The 15,858-nt window shown below is 36.3% G+C and overlaps 1 protein-coding gene across 1 annotated transcript in view; it reads right to left on the reverse strand.

Moving 5' to 3' along the window:
- LOC306885105 (oxysterol-binding protein-related protein 10-like) overlaps positions 1 to 14,209 on the reverse strand; it is a 30,900-nt gene extending 16,691 nt beyond the window's left edge. Inside the window, exons 1-4 of the mRNA XM_079441446.1 lie at positions 13,870 to 14,209; positions 4,200 to 4,375; positions 1,485 to 1,564; positions 516 to 584 (exon numbers count right to left, since the gene is read on the reverse strand). Coding sequence (XP_079297572.1) covers positions 516 to 584; positions 1,485 to 1,564; positions 4,200 to 4,375; positions 13,870 to 14,024 — 480 coding nt within the window. The 5' untranslated portion in view covers positions 14,025 to 14,209. The remainder of the gene's footprint in view (positions 1 to 515; positions 585 to 1,484; positions 1,565 to 4,199; positions 4,376 to 13,869) is intronic.
- Between the last annotated feature and the right edge of the window lie 1,649 nt (positions 14,210 to 15,858).

Genomic DNA, 15,858 nt, shown 5'->3' on the forward strand with positions numbered 1-15,858 from the left:
CTAGAAAACTATACAAGTAATCAAAAACCTTTTTTTTTGCAGTATGCAGGTAATGCATTTAGGATTTTGGTTAACCGTTTAAAAAGTGGCCATTGAAAAATGCTTATTTATATATAAAAAGCGCTAATGTGAATATTGGTGGAATTTGTATTTTTTCATATTTTTGTATTTTGAGACTGAGGTGGGAGAATGTGTTTTTAACTGAAAAACAAAAGTAGCATGTGTGTGCTGCTCATGCCCTCAGCAGTGACTCTAGATCCGTCTGGATCAATATGTGTGATATCAGTTACAGAGGAATCCGAGTGAGAGAGAAAGAAAGAGTCAGTGTTTCACAGGCAGAATGAAGCATCTGTTCTTCACTGAATGAAGCTCTGTGATCATACGCTGATGAGCAGTTACTACAGCACAGCATTAACAGAGACAGACCTGCACTATGTGCACAACAATCAAACACTTCAGGACATGAGACGCGTAATATAACACACATTAAACAAGAGAAAGTGTGTGTGTGTTACCTGTGCGTCCAATGTGTTCTGAGTTCGGTCCACACACAGATGCTCGTCACAATCCTTCAGTTTCCTCATCTGTGAACAGATCAGATTACGCCTTAGCAAAGAGCCCTCAAAATGATGTAAAATGAGTTAAAATATCACAAATGCGTCTTTTTTTTAAATATTTGTTATTATTTCATTTTTATTTTTAAGTGTTTCTTTCACGGTCTTGAAATACCTGGATTTCAATTTTATGAGTGTGATTTCTAGACCTGGAAAGGTCATGGGAATTATTACAACCTTAAAACCATATGGGCATTTTTATTATGAATACATGTTTTACCAGTTATGCAAATGTTTTTAATCAGAAACGGAGTTATTTTAGGGTTATTTAAGGTTTATTTTATTTCAAATAATGAAATAGTTTTATGCATGTCATGTTATAAATATTAATAGCCCTGAGGAACATTTTTGGAATCGTCAAATTTTATTAATGACTTTTTTTTTTTAATTTGCAGAAAATATTGTAGGACTGCCCATAAATTAAAATACGTTTCAGGACTTTGAATATCGTTGTGCACAGTGAGAGGCCTCAGAGGCAAAAAGCCTGAGATCCATTGCCTTAGAAACTAGTTTAGTGAGCTTATCTCATAGACTTTAATTGTTTTTCTATCAGATTAGTGATCTTTTCTATCTCCTGACCATAAAGAACTCTCACAGAAAACCGTGCACATAGTTAGATTTACTTAAAAAGCATCAAATGGAGCATCCATGAGTCTTTTCGATTAGTGACGACACATTGAAGTCACTCATCATGATATTTCACTGTATTAATGAGGATATTTGACCCTCACAATTATACAGTATACAAATCTTTACAAACACGCTGCCAAAAACCCCTCAAATGCAAAAAAACGGATTCTCCTATAACACTTTCCCTGCTCTCCTCAAACATACTCCACAATGTGTGTGTGTGTGTGTGTTCGCACAGACCTTGGCACTGCTGTCGGAGTGGCGTCTGGTACACGCCTGTAGCTGCGTCATCCACAGCTGCTGTTCTGTAGCGTCCACCGCTGGGACAGAGGAATTATGGGAGAAAACATGAGAGAGGGAGAGTAAATATGCAAAGTATTAATGCATTATAGTCACCATGGAAACAACTTAAAAGATGCATTCTGTTATATCATTTTAGATTGGGACTGAAGTAAAACACCAAAATTGTTACTAAGCAGAGAACTAACTAAGAAGTAACTAAAATGTAAATATAAACTACAGTATAATAGTATCTCAATGATACTAAAATAACACACTGATCTTTCACAATGACTGATGAGGGTCAGACCTCAGACGAGTGACCCTGAACACCACATAACTTCCACATTCAACAGGAAGTCAGACTATTGCTAGAGACAAAACAAGCGCCAGTGAAACACTTGAGCTGAAATCAAACTTCACTGAGCTTCAGCAGGAAATCAGCATTAATAAACCAGAAACAGATGATCAATGAGAAACAGAGCAGCAGCCACCCAAACATAAACAGACACACGCGCAGACACACACACACAGAGACACATGCGCAGACACACGCGCAGACACACACACACACACACAGAGAGACACACGCGCGCACACACACACACACACACACACACACACACACACAGAGACACACGCGCAGACACACACACACACGCAGACACACACACACACACACAGAGACACACGCGCAGACACACACACACACACACACACACACAGAGACACACGCGCAGACACACACACAAACACACAGAGACACGCGCAGACACACGCGCAGACACACACACACACACACAGAGACACACGCGCAGACACACACACACACACAGAGACACACACAGCATCTTAGCATTTTTAAAATTATTATATTTTATTTGTTTTATTTAACAAGCACACACTTACACAACTGTCTTTTTTTATGTTGGCTTGCAACACCTTCTGATTTTATTACAGGTGCCAAAAATAAATGAGTAAAAATAAATACATTAAATATGTAATAAATGACTAATATTAATATGTAATAAATAAATGCATATAAAATGCATCAATATAAAATAAAAACAAACAAATCAATATAAAATAAAAGTAAATGCATATAAATATAATTATACTAAATCAATCTAAAATAAATGTTGGGGGGAAGTCGTGGCCTAATGTTTAGAGAGTCGGACTCGTAATCGAAAGGTTGCGGGTTCGAGTCCCCGGCCGGCAGGGATTGTAGGTGGGGGGAGGGAATGTCCAGCGCTCTCTCCACCCTCAATACCACGACTGAGGTGCCCTTGAGCAAGGCACCGAACCCCCAACTGCTCCCCAGGCGCTGCAGCATGGCTGCCCACTGCTCCGGGTGTGTGTTCACGGTGTGTGTGTGTGTGTGTGCATTTGTTCACTACTCACTGCTGTGTGTGTGCACTTGGATGGGTTAAACGCAGAGCACCAATTTCGAGTATGGGTCACCATACTTGACAATACGTCACGACTTTACTTTACTTTACTTTATTTTAAATATAATAAATGAATAAATATTTTTTAAGCTGGAAAGCTTTGATTTCATGTTGAATTTAAGATGACATGACCTGATTTTCATCATCAAGACCCTTGGTTTCATACCTTAGCCAAATCCTCACAACTGAGAGCCACCTTGGACCAGCTACAGTAGAATCCAGCTACTAAACCGCACAGTAAATACCCAGAACCCCTTGAGATGCAGCAGCGAGCAGATCCTCTGCGAGTCAATGTGGCAGATGTTCTTCCTCTCACTGTTTCTCAGTTATTGTTGCTCATAGAAATAGATGTTGTCTCTCATCAGAACACTTATGATGCAGCACTACAACCTTCATCAGAATCCATTTAATGCTCAATCTTATGAACGAATGCATCCTGGGTAAAATAACTGTCAAGAATGCTTCATCACGAATAAGCTTCACTCAGAGCCACTCGGCATTAGCAATTTAAACAAGCTCCCACTTTAATTAGGTGATGAAGATGCTTCTGTAATGAGCAGGAGATGGACTGACAGCAATTAACAGAGATGCTAATAAACCGAGTCATTCTCAACAATAAACCTAATGACACCGACAGAACATTGGAAACGCATGGAATTTATTCCTGATGTGCAGCTGAATTTTCAGCATCATTACTCCAGCCTTCAGAGTCCCACGTTCCTTCAGAAATCCTTCTAATACACTGATTTGTTGCTCAATAAATATTTCTCATTATTATCAATATTGAAAACAGCCAAATATTTTTGCAGAAACCATGATTTTTTTGGATTCTTTGATGATTGGAAAGTTCAAAAGAACAGCATTTTGAAATAGAAATCCTTTCTAACGTTATAAATGTCTTCACAGTCACGTTTTATCAATTTAATGCATCCTTGATGAAAAAAATTACTTTTGAATGGTGGTGTATAGAACTGACATCCAAATGGAAGTGAATCATCTGTTTAGTTCACAGTTTTTCTCCATATGGCTGGACAGGCTGAGAAACAGACTGAATGTCAGCAAGACTCACTACAAAAGCCTCCAGCACTACAGAAAGAAAAATACTGAATAATTGCACAAACTCCTGCATGAAACGTGAATTTTGCAAAGAGAGGGCGCTGGTTGCTGTGGTAACAGCCCAATACTGCTGCGTGAAGTCGTGAGAGTCACGAGCGCGAGTGTAAAATACCTCTGAGTTTGAAGAGCTCCCCATTGGCCGAGCTGACGATGAACATGTGAGGCGCCTCGTCGCTCGCCGTCACAGATGCACCAATCAGAGGCAGGGATCCGCGGGGCTTCTGACTCCGCCCCTGCTCGCTCACAAAATACTGCAGCTGACCCACATCAGGGTCCAACACGAAATACCTGCACACACACAGATTAACATCCATCACCATACATTCCTACAGTCATGCATCACCACTGCAGTGAAGTGAGAATGACACCGTTTGTCAAACATTAAATGATTTTATACTTGGACAGAAATACTTTGACAGAACATGCAAAGCTGACATTCCTGTGGTGTGGCATGCTTCATTTAAAGTGGCATTTTAAAACACTTAATGATTTTGCAAGCTGTTCTTATGTGCTCATATTAATTAAGAGGCAATTTGTCAAACAGCAGGACTATTCAAAATGTTTGTTTTACCTTAAGCAGGCAAATACCTTTAGAAATAACCTTGCAGGAAAAAAAATAAAAATCAACCTTGTGAAACATACACTGAAAACACTAAGACACAAAAGAAACAAATATAAACAAATGAATAAATCTAAGCACTTATAAATGCACGTAAACAGAATAAAATAAAATAAAATTAGCTGTGAAAGCCATCACTGCCCCCACTCCCTCGCAGTCACACACACACATGCAACCTCCCCCCACAGCCACACACACACACACACACCTACCCCCACAGCCCCACACACACACACACCTACCCCCCACTGACTCTCACACACAGGCATCAGTTCTCTGCAAAAGGACATTGAATCCACAAATTCTGACTGTCTTGCACTGCCGCACTTTACTTTATTTACACTCTAGTTTATATCCACTCTGCTGCTAATTATTTTTTTCATTTCATAGTGTCTATAGTGTACATACAGTACATCCCAGTGTCCAGTTTTACTTGAGGTGTTTAGAGTCTATATTTCTATTTAAAAGTTGTGTTTATAATTGCTTGTTTATTTTCTGCTCTTGACGATGTTTTAAGCTGAGAGTCTCATACAAAATTTCGTAATGTGGGAGCAGAAATGACAATAAAGACTCTTGAATCTAAAAATAAACAAATCATTCTAAACAAATCAAAACATACATAAATCTAAACAAATCTATAATAATACAGTGCATACATAAAGTAAATAGAATAAAAAATTAAAATACATATAAAATAAAAATAAATTTTTGAAAATATAAATATATTTTGATGGGTTTTTTTTTTATTTGCTTCCACTAATTTGAGTAATCTTAAATATATATATATATATATATATATATATATATATATATATATATATATATATATATAAAATAGAGAGAGAGAGAGAGATTTGAGATTTTCTGTTTCAGCTTTTACAAAATAGCAAGCGTTTCATGGGACTCCTGTAAAGGTTTTGAATAGTTGTTTAGAAATGAATTTATGTTTAGCAAATTATGTATGTATTTATTTATTTAGTTCATTCTAATAACTATTCCTTGTATGATTTGTCATTTGATATTTAGATTTTTGATTTGTGTATTTTATGTAGTATAATAAGTATATATTATACATAATCTCCAAAGACCCAAAAGTATGAATGTAAGTGTAGAGCAGAACAGAAACAGAGTCTGGACACATTGATTATTAATAATAATTAACAGTTTGAGAAGAACAATGAAAGAGAATCGGCCAGAGAATTTGACTTGAAGATCTGCTTATGACTGCTGAGCTCAGATGAGCTCCCTCACGCCTCCAATCACCTGCTCAGACAATCAGAGGGGGTAAATGAGAGTGAAAGTCCCAGCTCAGCTCTCTGTGTGATTCAACCGTGTGAGAAAGTGCACATAACAGCAGCTGAACCACAGAAGCGCACCTAAAGAACCGACTCACAGCTCCAGCCTGTTCTTACATGACTGACAAAACCAAACAAACCTGGAAAACAGTTCCTTCAACAATTCATTTCTCATCCTGTAAAGTAACTGCAGAGTTTTAGATTTTGTATTTGTGTTAGCCGTGCTTTCTGGCGATTTCATGATAGTGTTTTTCACCATCTATAACAGAAACTTCCACTAAAAATACAATATACCACACTATTAGGAGTAATAAATGAATTTAAACATTAACATGAACATAATATTTGGGTATTATTCTCAACCCAAAGTATCTTTACATTTAATAAGCAATTAGTAACTGTTTTGTAGACATTTTCAATCCCAAATATGCTGTTAAAATTAAAATAAAATTAAAGTGCAATATTTCCAAAAAGCAGATCTTTGGTTAACCTATTAATATAGTTTATTGACAAATTTTATTTTTGGAAAATAAAAAAGCAAGCAAGAAAATTAATGTATATACATGAAATAAAATGTAAAAAATGTTTAGAAGATTTTTGTTTAAGAATACATGCACGTTTAATGTAAGTGTGTACATATTGCATAGACAATTTCAATAAAAAAAATTCTCAAAATGAAACAAAGCAAGCGTGTGCGAGAGAGTGTCTGCAGCGAGGATGTTGTGTGTGTGTGTCTGTGTGTTTCTCTCTAAAGCGGATCAATGACTCTCTCTGATCACAGCAACAGCAGCACTGACCAGCAAAACAATTCAATAACCACACACACACACACACGTCTGACATTTGTTTTGACATGTTTAGTAAAAGTGAAACGCATGGATCTTAGTGACAGGCTGATTTTTCCACATGCATTATGAATGTGTTTCTAGTGTATACACCAAACCCTAGTGTGCTGCTCGCTGTCGGCAGTGCTTTCTAAAGCAGCATCCTCTCATCATCATCATCTGGAGAACTGACTGCTTTAAAACAATCAATAAAGTGTTGCAAATAATGGTAAAAACATACTGCATTTTGCAACATGCAAAATAATCACAGCTCAAAAACCTGCATTGCAATGCATCATATACTGAACATGCATTTGCTGTATATCCAGCTCAGAAATGTACAGTATTTTTGTTGCAAGTTTCAACATTTTTAGATGATTTTATAGCCTGTGTTGAATTAAAATCATGCCACACTTCCTTATTTTGGCACACAAGTACGCAGATATGATCTGATCAGACACAAGTAAAAACCCCATTCATTTTCTCCACACAGATGTAAACATTTGCTTTTTATTGATTTCCATTATTCCATATTAAAATATATTATTTGATCAAGTAAAACATTTTTTGTACTTAAAACTCAAAAAATGTCAATTGCTACATTGATTCAGTAATGTCATCTGAAATGCTTCATGGATAAATTAAAGTAAATGTTTTTTCCCTCCAGTTAATGTTTGTAATGTGATTGATCTCAAGGCTGTTTGGTTTGGTTCATGGTTAAGTATTTTTGAGAAAATGAGTGGAGAAAATACTTTCAGAAGTGCTCTTCTGGTCCACGTGGCACCTTAAGTATTAACGTTTTTGAAGTATTAATTACATTTGATCATGCAGCTCTATAGTAGGCTTTTTTTTTTTTTAAATGGAGGCAAAGAAAAGTTACACTTCATAATATAGATGATGAACATTTGAGTCCATTCTCTCCGAGTTTCTATCCTCGACGCTGCTCTTTATCTCAGACTCCAGCCACCAAACATTTCAAAACGTGCTCTGACCCCAAATCAGACCCTTTCAAGACCATGTAATCATGTTCACAGACATAAAAGAGCAGCTCTGATCCTGAAATAGAGGAAGAGGTGGATTTACCCTCACTGAAGCAAACCAACATGCTAAAAACGTGCTTCATTCATCATGAGCATTGAGTGTATTTAGATGTGTGGCCTAGTTACACAGACACTCGCAGCACTGGAATCACCTCATATCTGTAAATCATTCACTTTTATAGATGTTCTTCAAGAGAGACGCTTTCAAGTCCAGTACTACAACACAAACCAAATTTACAAATTAAACTGGTGACTAGTTGTTCTATCTGTCTATCCATCTACACATACAGTACACACACATACATATATATACCTATGCATTTGAATGACACTGTTATGCTGATGAGGTTGCAATTCTGGTAATGGGCTGATTCCTGTACTGCATTTGCATGCTTTGTTTAGATTGTCTCCACCTCTATGTATCCCTCCCCCTTGAAAGGTATAAACTCTACTGTTCTGAGCTATAGTCAGACTTGGATGACTGCAGCGACGCACATCAAGTTCTCAATAAAGAGTAACTTCTGCTTGAAAGATATCCCAACGTCTCCTGGTCCAGGAAAACGTTTTCTACAGTTTCCTCTTTTGCTACGTAATTAAAGCAGTGACAGTTGAGTGCATGAAGTGTTCAACATTCCACACTTCATTTTTTCGGTTAAGTGCATCATCCAGGTATTTAAAGTGCACTTTTTCTTTTTGGAATTTTCAGTTTTCACACTACTCGCAGTATTATACTACAAAACGCCATAGAATACTGCATAAGTCTGTGATTTGGGATGCACTGACTGACCTCCTGTATGATATCACAGCTCTGTCTCATTTTTGCATACGTTTCTGGCATGGAAAAGTATCATTACGAGGAGGAAAGCAGCAGTGCGTTGTATGCCACGTGTTGGCAGGCGTCCTCGACCATCACACCAGACTGTCAAATACATGAAAGAGAGACTCACATTGACAAATATTAATTAGTCTAAAAGGTGAAAGATTTATTAAAGCCATCTACTGGTAAGATTTTGTATCGTTTTATTTTTTTAATATTTTTCTTTGCTCACCAAGGCTGCATTTATTTGATCAAAATAACATGAAAAACAGCAAGATAATGCCACAATGCGTCTTAATGATCCTAGAAAATTAATTATAATTTCTTTTGATTTTAGGGTAAATTTGGACCTGTAAGCAGGGTTATTATAGTTAAACTAAACCATAAAAAAATTATAATAATTTTCGTCACTTTAAATAAAATATAAAATAATATTGTGAAATATTATTACATTTTAAAATAGCTGTTCTCTGTGTCTATATATTGTAAAAATCAGTCTAATATGCTGATTTGCTGCTCAAGAAACATTTATTATGATCAACTGTGCTGCTTCATATTTTTGTGGAAACTGATACATTTGTTCACGATTCTTCAATGAATAATAAAAAAAAAAGTTAAAAAGAACAGCATTTATTTGAAATAAAAATCTACATTACATTTATAATATAATGTTCATGTAAATTATATTTATATTAATGTAAATTATACATTATATTTATAACATTATAAATGTCACTTTTAATGAATTCTTGCTGAATAAAAGTATTCTAATAAAACGCTTTTCCAGAAACCTTTGAATAGTTTGTAAGTTTTGCTGTGAAAACCTACAATGTTTCCCGAGACATTATTTAGTGCTGGTGTATAAAAAAGCAATGACAACACAAATGTGTGTTATGTGCATGCAAAACATAGAGCAATTCACTAACAAATTAATCTTGTTAACAGAAAGACTCGCAAACTAACGATTTATGGCTTTAAATCAGTCTAATGAAATCGTTGAAAGCATTGGATTAACATTTACTGACTGTTTATCAGTTAAAGAGACACTCTCACTAAAGAGCTCTGTTGTGATGTGATATTTCAACTGTTTCAATTTAAAAATAGAATGTTAAAACTGTTTTGAATTCTGCAGGAAACACTTGTGGAAAACAGTGAAGTGAGTCAGTACTGCAAAAGAAAGCGTTGTGACAAACACATCAAGAGTTGCCACCCACGGCACAGACACACCTGTGAGTTTCACCGTTCCTCAATCAGCTCAAATAAAACCACAGGTGCACTTCAGTTTCTGCTTTTCTCTGGCCCTTTAACTTCACTGAGATCTGTGTCTGTAGAGAAGCATTCAGTCACACAAAGATGTGTCCTAGTAATCTGAGAAAGGTCATAATCCCAGAGCAGAGTTACATTTCTATTCTTCAGCCTGGTTTTTCCAGTCCACCTATTAATCCTGGGGAAAGAGTTACAAAAAATAAAAATACTGTATACTGTAGTGCTGCTGCAGTTGATTGCATGACTGACACCAAAGAAAACAAAAGTACACCACACTGAACAGCTTCTACAGCCTCATTTTCATTCACCTCAAATTAAATATTTAATCTAATTTCCATAGAGCAGAAATGGCTTTTGCAAGTTTATGAGCTGGAAAAGTTTATGGCGTATCATAACTGATAAATAAGGTGTTCTATTATTGATGTTTTAGACAGTGATCTCTCTCATCAGTAATTAGTCTGTTCTTTCGATTAATCAACTCTAGTTCTTTCCTTAAGAAACGTATGTTTGCATCTCAGCAAACCAACAACAGCAGCCTTGAAAATGCCTGGAGAACATGTGCAGATCATATTTCAACAACTGAAGGAAAGATAGAATTATATTTTGAATAGAACAAGAGTTTTTAGGACCATTATGATTGTTGGACTTATATTATCACATTATTTTCATATATATATATATATATATATATATATATATATATATATATATAGAATATTGTATTATAATATTATAGAAAATAGAGACTTCAAAAAAAAAAGTAATAAATAATGCCACAATGCATCTTAACAGTCCTAAAAAAATAGCTTTTAATTAATTTATTTGATGAATTATATATATTTTCTATTTGGTTTTGGGGTGAAATGTGACCCATAAACAGGGTTATTATAGTTAACATGAAAACAATCATTATTTTGAATAAAATAACTGAACTTTTTTTATTCCAGCTAGTTTTCAACATTTACATTTTTATTTGATTTAACTTGATGTTCTAAAAAAAGACAAACTAAAACAAAAACATTATACAAATTACATAGACAAGTTTTTAAAAAGTACTAAAAATTACAAAAAACACCATTTTAACTAAAAATGGGAAGTATAAAATTAAAAAAAGTATCTCAATGATGCTAAAATGATATATTGCCTGTAAGAGGTGTTTAAATAACTCGAGACAGGATATTTATGATCTGAAAGATACAACTGAATTAAATATTCAAGGACAGAAGACGACATTGGATGAATAACACTGATATATTCATACTATATTTACTTGTTTCACTCTCCTGACAGCAACAACGAGAAAAGCAGCTTGAGTCACGTCCACCAGCTCAGAGACTGACAGTCCTGCTGAACACGGAGAAACAAACGCTGAGCGCGTGTGTGTGTGTGTGTGTGTGTGCGAGGCTGAACTCAGAAACATTACATTGTCACCATCCAAATATCAACATATGTTCTCATCTCGTCCTGAGCCATGATATGAATAACTCTGAATACAGGACAGAAAAATCACAAAGGAGATCTTTAATATCTCGATTAGTTCTCCTAGACAGCAGGAGATTAAACGAAGAGCAGAATGTCACTGTATTTGGCATATTCAATCAAATATGTTAATCATAAATCAAAAGGATGGCTGTAGTATACATCAATTTTAAATCACGATATGAATTAGAGTCACTACTTATTAAACTGCAAACTGACTGCTATCTAAGTATGTTCTGTGTGTCTATATTGAAACGGCAGTCCACATAAACTTCATCTCCAGAGCTGCTCTGAGAGCATTTTATGAGCATTTCACCATTTCTTTCGGGAAAAATGCTTAAAAACTGTCAAAAACTTACAGAAACTCAAGTCTAAATGAAAGTCTGCCATTGATTAACTTCATGTTTTGAATTATATTGTAGCCTACATTCAAATGTACTTCTCAAAGTAATCAATAATAATAACAACGTTATAATTTTAGATTATTATTAATAATAATAATATCTGTATAATAATAAAAATAACAGGTTGCACACCTACTTGGGGTTAGGTTTCGGTTTAGGGGTCGTATTACTCAGTTATTGTAATAATTATAACAAATAGATAGTATGTGCATGTGGAACAGGACTGTAAAATAAAGTGCTACCAAATAACAATCCTTAATTATTATTGTTAATTATTTTATAATCGTTCATCACGATTTGTAAAGGAATAATCCAGATAGTTGGAATCTGTTCTGTTGTGCCGCACTTTATTTGTAAAAAATAAAGAATTAGATGCATAAATAAAATGCAATGTTTCATTAATCACTATTTTCATTTCATTACATGTTAAAAGATTTTTTTATAAATATAGCATTAAATCATTGAAACGGAATCTAGAAAAATTTAAATGGAAAACCCGGAATTTGGGAAGAAAATCAAATGGATTTTATAGGGCCCTAAAAATTATGTTTACATTTTTCATAACTGAGGTCCTGATGTTTAAAAGAGTAACATCTGAGCAATATGATTTTCCTCTAGATTCTCATGATCATGATCGCAGCTCAGTCTCATAACAGACGCTCAGTCTCTGCAGATGGAGTCTGGATGTCAATGGAAACTCACGTCACCATCAGCAGAGAATCTGATCTGAATATCAAAACTCGTCCCATGCGTTCAGCACACAGACACACACAGGTCAGAACGTCCTAAAACACACACATTTGCACAATCCTCTTCATGAAATAGACCTTGTGTGTGAAGAAACTTATTTCCGCCTGCGCTGTTTTACAACTTACAGATGGACTGTGTTTAAAGTACAAAGATCAGATTCTCATCTAGATAATGTGTGTGTTTTTATTTATTAAACTGGTTCTCGTGTAATTATTCCTGAATATCAGTTCATCTCAGAATCTCCTGTGCAACAAGCAACAAGTCTGAACCAACCTCAAGTGTTTGTTCAATGACTAACATATCAAGATGACTTCAGCTTTAACTCAGCAAAACACATTTTTAACATTCAAATGCTTCACTTTAATTCTAAAAACACAAACATGTTGCATCATTATGAGGCAGCATGAGGAAGTTTTATGATGATGCAACACTTTAGTAATGAAGGAAATTAAGAAATTTAGTCACATTATGGCAGAATACACAGCAGATATGAGAATCACAACCACAAAATATGAGCAATGCATGAGTTCAAAAGACAGATTTATAGGTGTGTGTGTGTGTGTGTGTGTGTGTGTGAATATGTGCATACCTTATCTTATTTCTGACTATAATTAATCTAAACTGTTTTTTCCGAGCTAATTCGAATTATTAGTTGTTATGGCCTCATTTGAACATGTTTACTAAAAACTTCACAAGACAAAATTATCAATTTTTATTTTATGTCAAAAATCATTAGGAAATATCATGTTCCACGGATAACATATATTTAGTAAATTTCCTACCGTAAATATATCAAAACTTAATATGCATTGCTAAAAACTTCATTTGAACAACTTTAAAGGTGATTTTCTCAATATTTTGATTTTTTTGCACCCTCAGATTCCAGATTTTCAAATAGTTGTATCTCAGCCAAGTATTGTCCGATCCTAACAAACCATACATCAATGGAAAGATGATTTATTAATCTTTTTAAAATGGACCCTTATGATTGGTTTTGTGGTCCAGGGTCACATATATAAAGTAGCCCACAGAAGTATCTTATATATAGCACGAGTATCTAATGAACCATCATAACTGAAATATCATAACTGAATAACTAACCTAAATTTAACTAAAAAAAAAAAAAAAAAAGGCAAATGACAAACAAAAAACCCTAAATAAATCATATTTAGGTCTAAAATGCAGTTCATGTCACGCGTAACTTATTGTGGTAATATGACATAACTGCAGCCACAAGTTGAGCTCGGTCAATGTAAACTTCATCACGCGCTTGATCGTGTTGTGTTACCTGTTCTGCCAGCCCTGGATGAGGTTGGTGTATTTGCTCAGCACTCCCTCTATCCTGCGCGTGTGTCCGCGCTGCAGCAGCGCGCTGTTCCCCGCCGGAGACGCACCGAACCCGAGCGAGGCCGTGGGCTGCGACGAACACAGCGGCTTTTCCATTGCGGTCCGTATCCCGATCTAAATCATGCCGGAGAGCTGGGACCCGTTTCCACCGCGCTGCGCTTCCGCTTCCCTCTGCTCGATGCCATATTCCCGCGGAGCGCGTCTCTCTCGCTGCTCTTTCCAGCGTGTTTCTGTTGGGAATCTGAGACACTCCCTCCTTCCAACCCGGATATTGCAAACGCATCCGAACTCTACCGTGAGCGCGACGCGTGCGTGACGCGTAGCCTTTTCACCGAATTTTAAATCTCTCTCTCTCTCTCTCTTTCTCTCTCTCTCTGTGCGCATGTGCGGGCGTCTGAGCGAGTTGCGGTGTGTGTGAGTTGATTTTTTTTCCCTTTCCTTTTCTGTTTTTTTTTTTTTGGTTTAGTGTAGATTTAATTGTCGCTGATTTTATCACCTAAGGGTGGTAAAAAATGGGGACAGATTCGGATGGATGTGCTCCTTTAACCGCTAAACATGGGTGCACTCCCCCACCTACAATCCCTCACCTGAGACTCGAACCCACGACCTTCGGATTACAAGTCCAACCCTCTATCCCAGGGCTGTCCAAACTCGGTCCTGGAGGGCTGGTGTCCTGCAGAGTTTAGCTCCAACCCAATTAGACACACCTGAAGCAGCTAATCGAGCTCTTAGGCATAGAAGCTTCCATGCAGGTGTGTTGAGGCAAGTTGGAGCTGAACTCTGCAGGACACCGGCCCTCCAGGACCGAGTTTGGACAGCCCTGCTCTATCCATTAGGCCACGACTGCCCCAATATATTAATTTATATCAGTTCTGAATCAATGAGGTGCTTTACTTGTGGGAAGTACGGTCATACAAAGTTGGTGTGTTCAATGAATGATGAGGAATGATGAGTACTAATGTGACTGAACGTAATCCTTCTACGGAACAATTGCCTTCTGTTTCTTTAAACAATGAAGGCGGAAAAAATCATAATGACAGGACTGATCAGAAAATTGAAGCGTTTTCTCTCTCTAAAGATGGTGGGAGTATAAATGAGCTTGTAACGAACAAACACTCTGACGATGTGGTACATACTCCTGTGATTACCGTTGAAAGTGTAAATGATAACACAGAGTGTGATGAAGTAGAGAGCGCTGATCCCGGACAGATCTAGAGAGAGTGCTGAGATCGTGAGGGCTGGTGGGGAGCTGATAGAGTCTCAGGTATCTGAACTCAGCCAGGCACAGGGGGATACTGGCATGCTGATAGAAGGAAGTCAAGTTCAGTCCATGGATTCTGACAGTGACACTTCTGATATAGCTGAATCTCAGGGAGGCTTTGCAGAGAATTGACACTATATTAAATTAAAGCACACAGTTCGCCAAATAAATGAATTTCTTGATGACACCTTCAATCAGAGAAGACCAAAACTTGAAAAATACTTCCCAGATTTACAGCTCTTTATTGATTCATGTACACTGGCTATGAAAAAAGCAACACTGGAGGAAATTGATCAACCTTAACGTTACAGGCTCAAAAAACACACAAGCAAGGTGAAAAGCTGGTCTTAATGAAATATCTATGGGGTCATGACTGTCAGTCAATTTTATGGGTTTTTGGATACCCTAGTATTATTTTGTTTATGGCATTCATAAATATTGGATCTTTTAGCATCAATGGATGTCAAGACACAACAAAGAGACTTGCTAGGTTTATTTCAAATTAAAAAAGGCAGACATTATTTAGCTTCAAGAGACTCATTCTGACTTACAGAATCAGATACAGTGGAATTGTGATTGGAAAGGAAATATTTTAATGAGCCACGGGACTAATCTTAGTCCTGGTGTTGCTATACTTTTTTCTCCATGTGTCTGTAATCAACGGTTATG

The sequence above is a fragment of the Barbus barbus genome (genome assembly GCF_936440315.1).
Source record: "Barbus barbus genome assembly, chromosome: 19".
NCBI classification, from domain to species: Eukaryota; Metazoa; Chordata; class Actinopteri; order Cypriniformes; family Cyprinidae; genus Barbus; species Barbus barbus.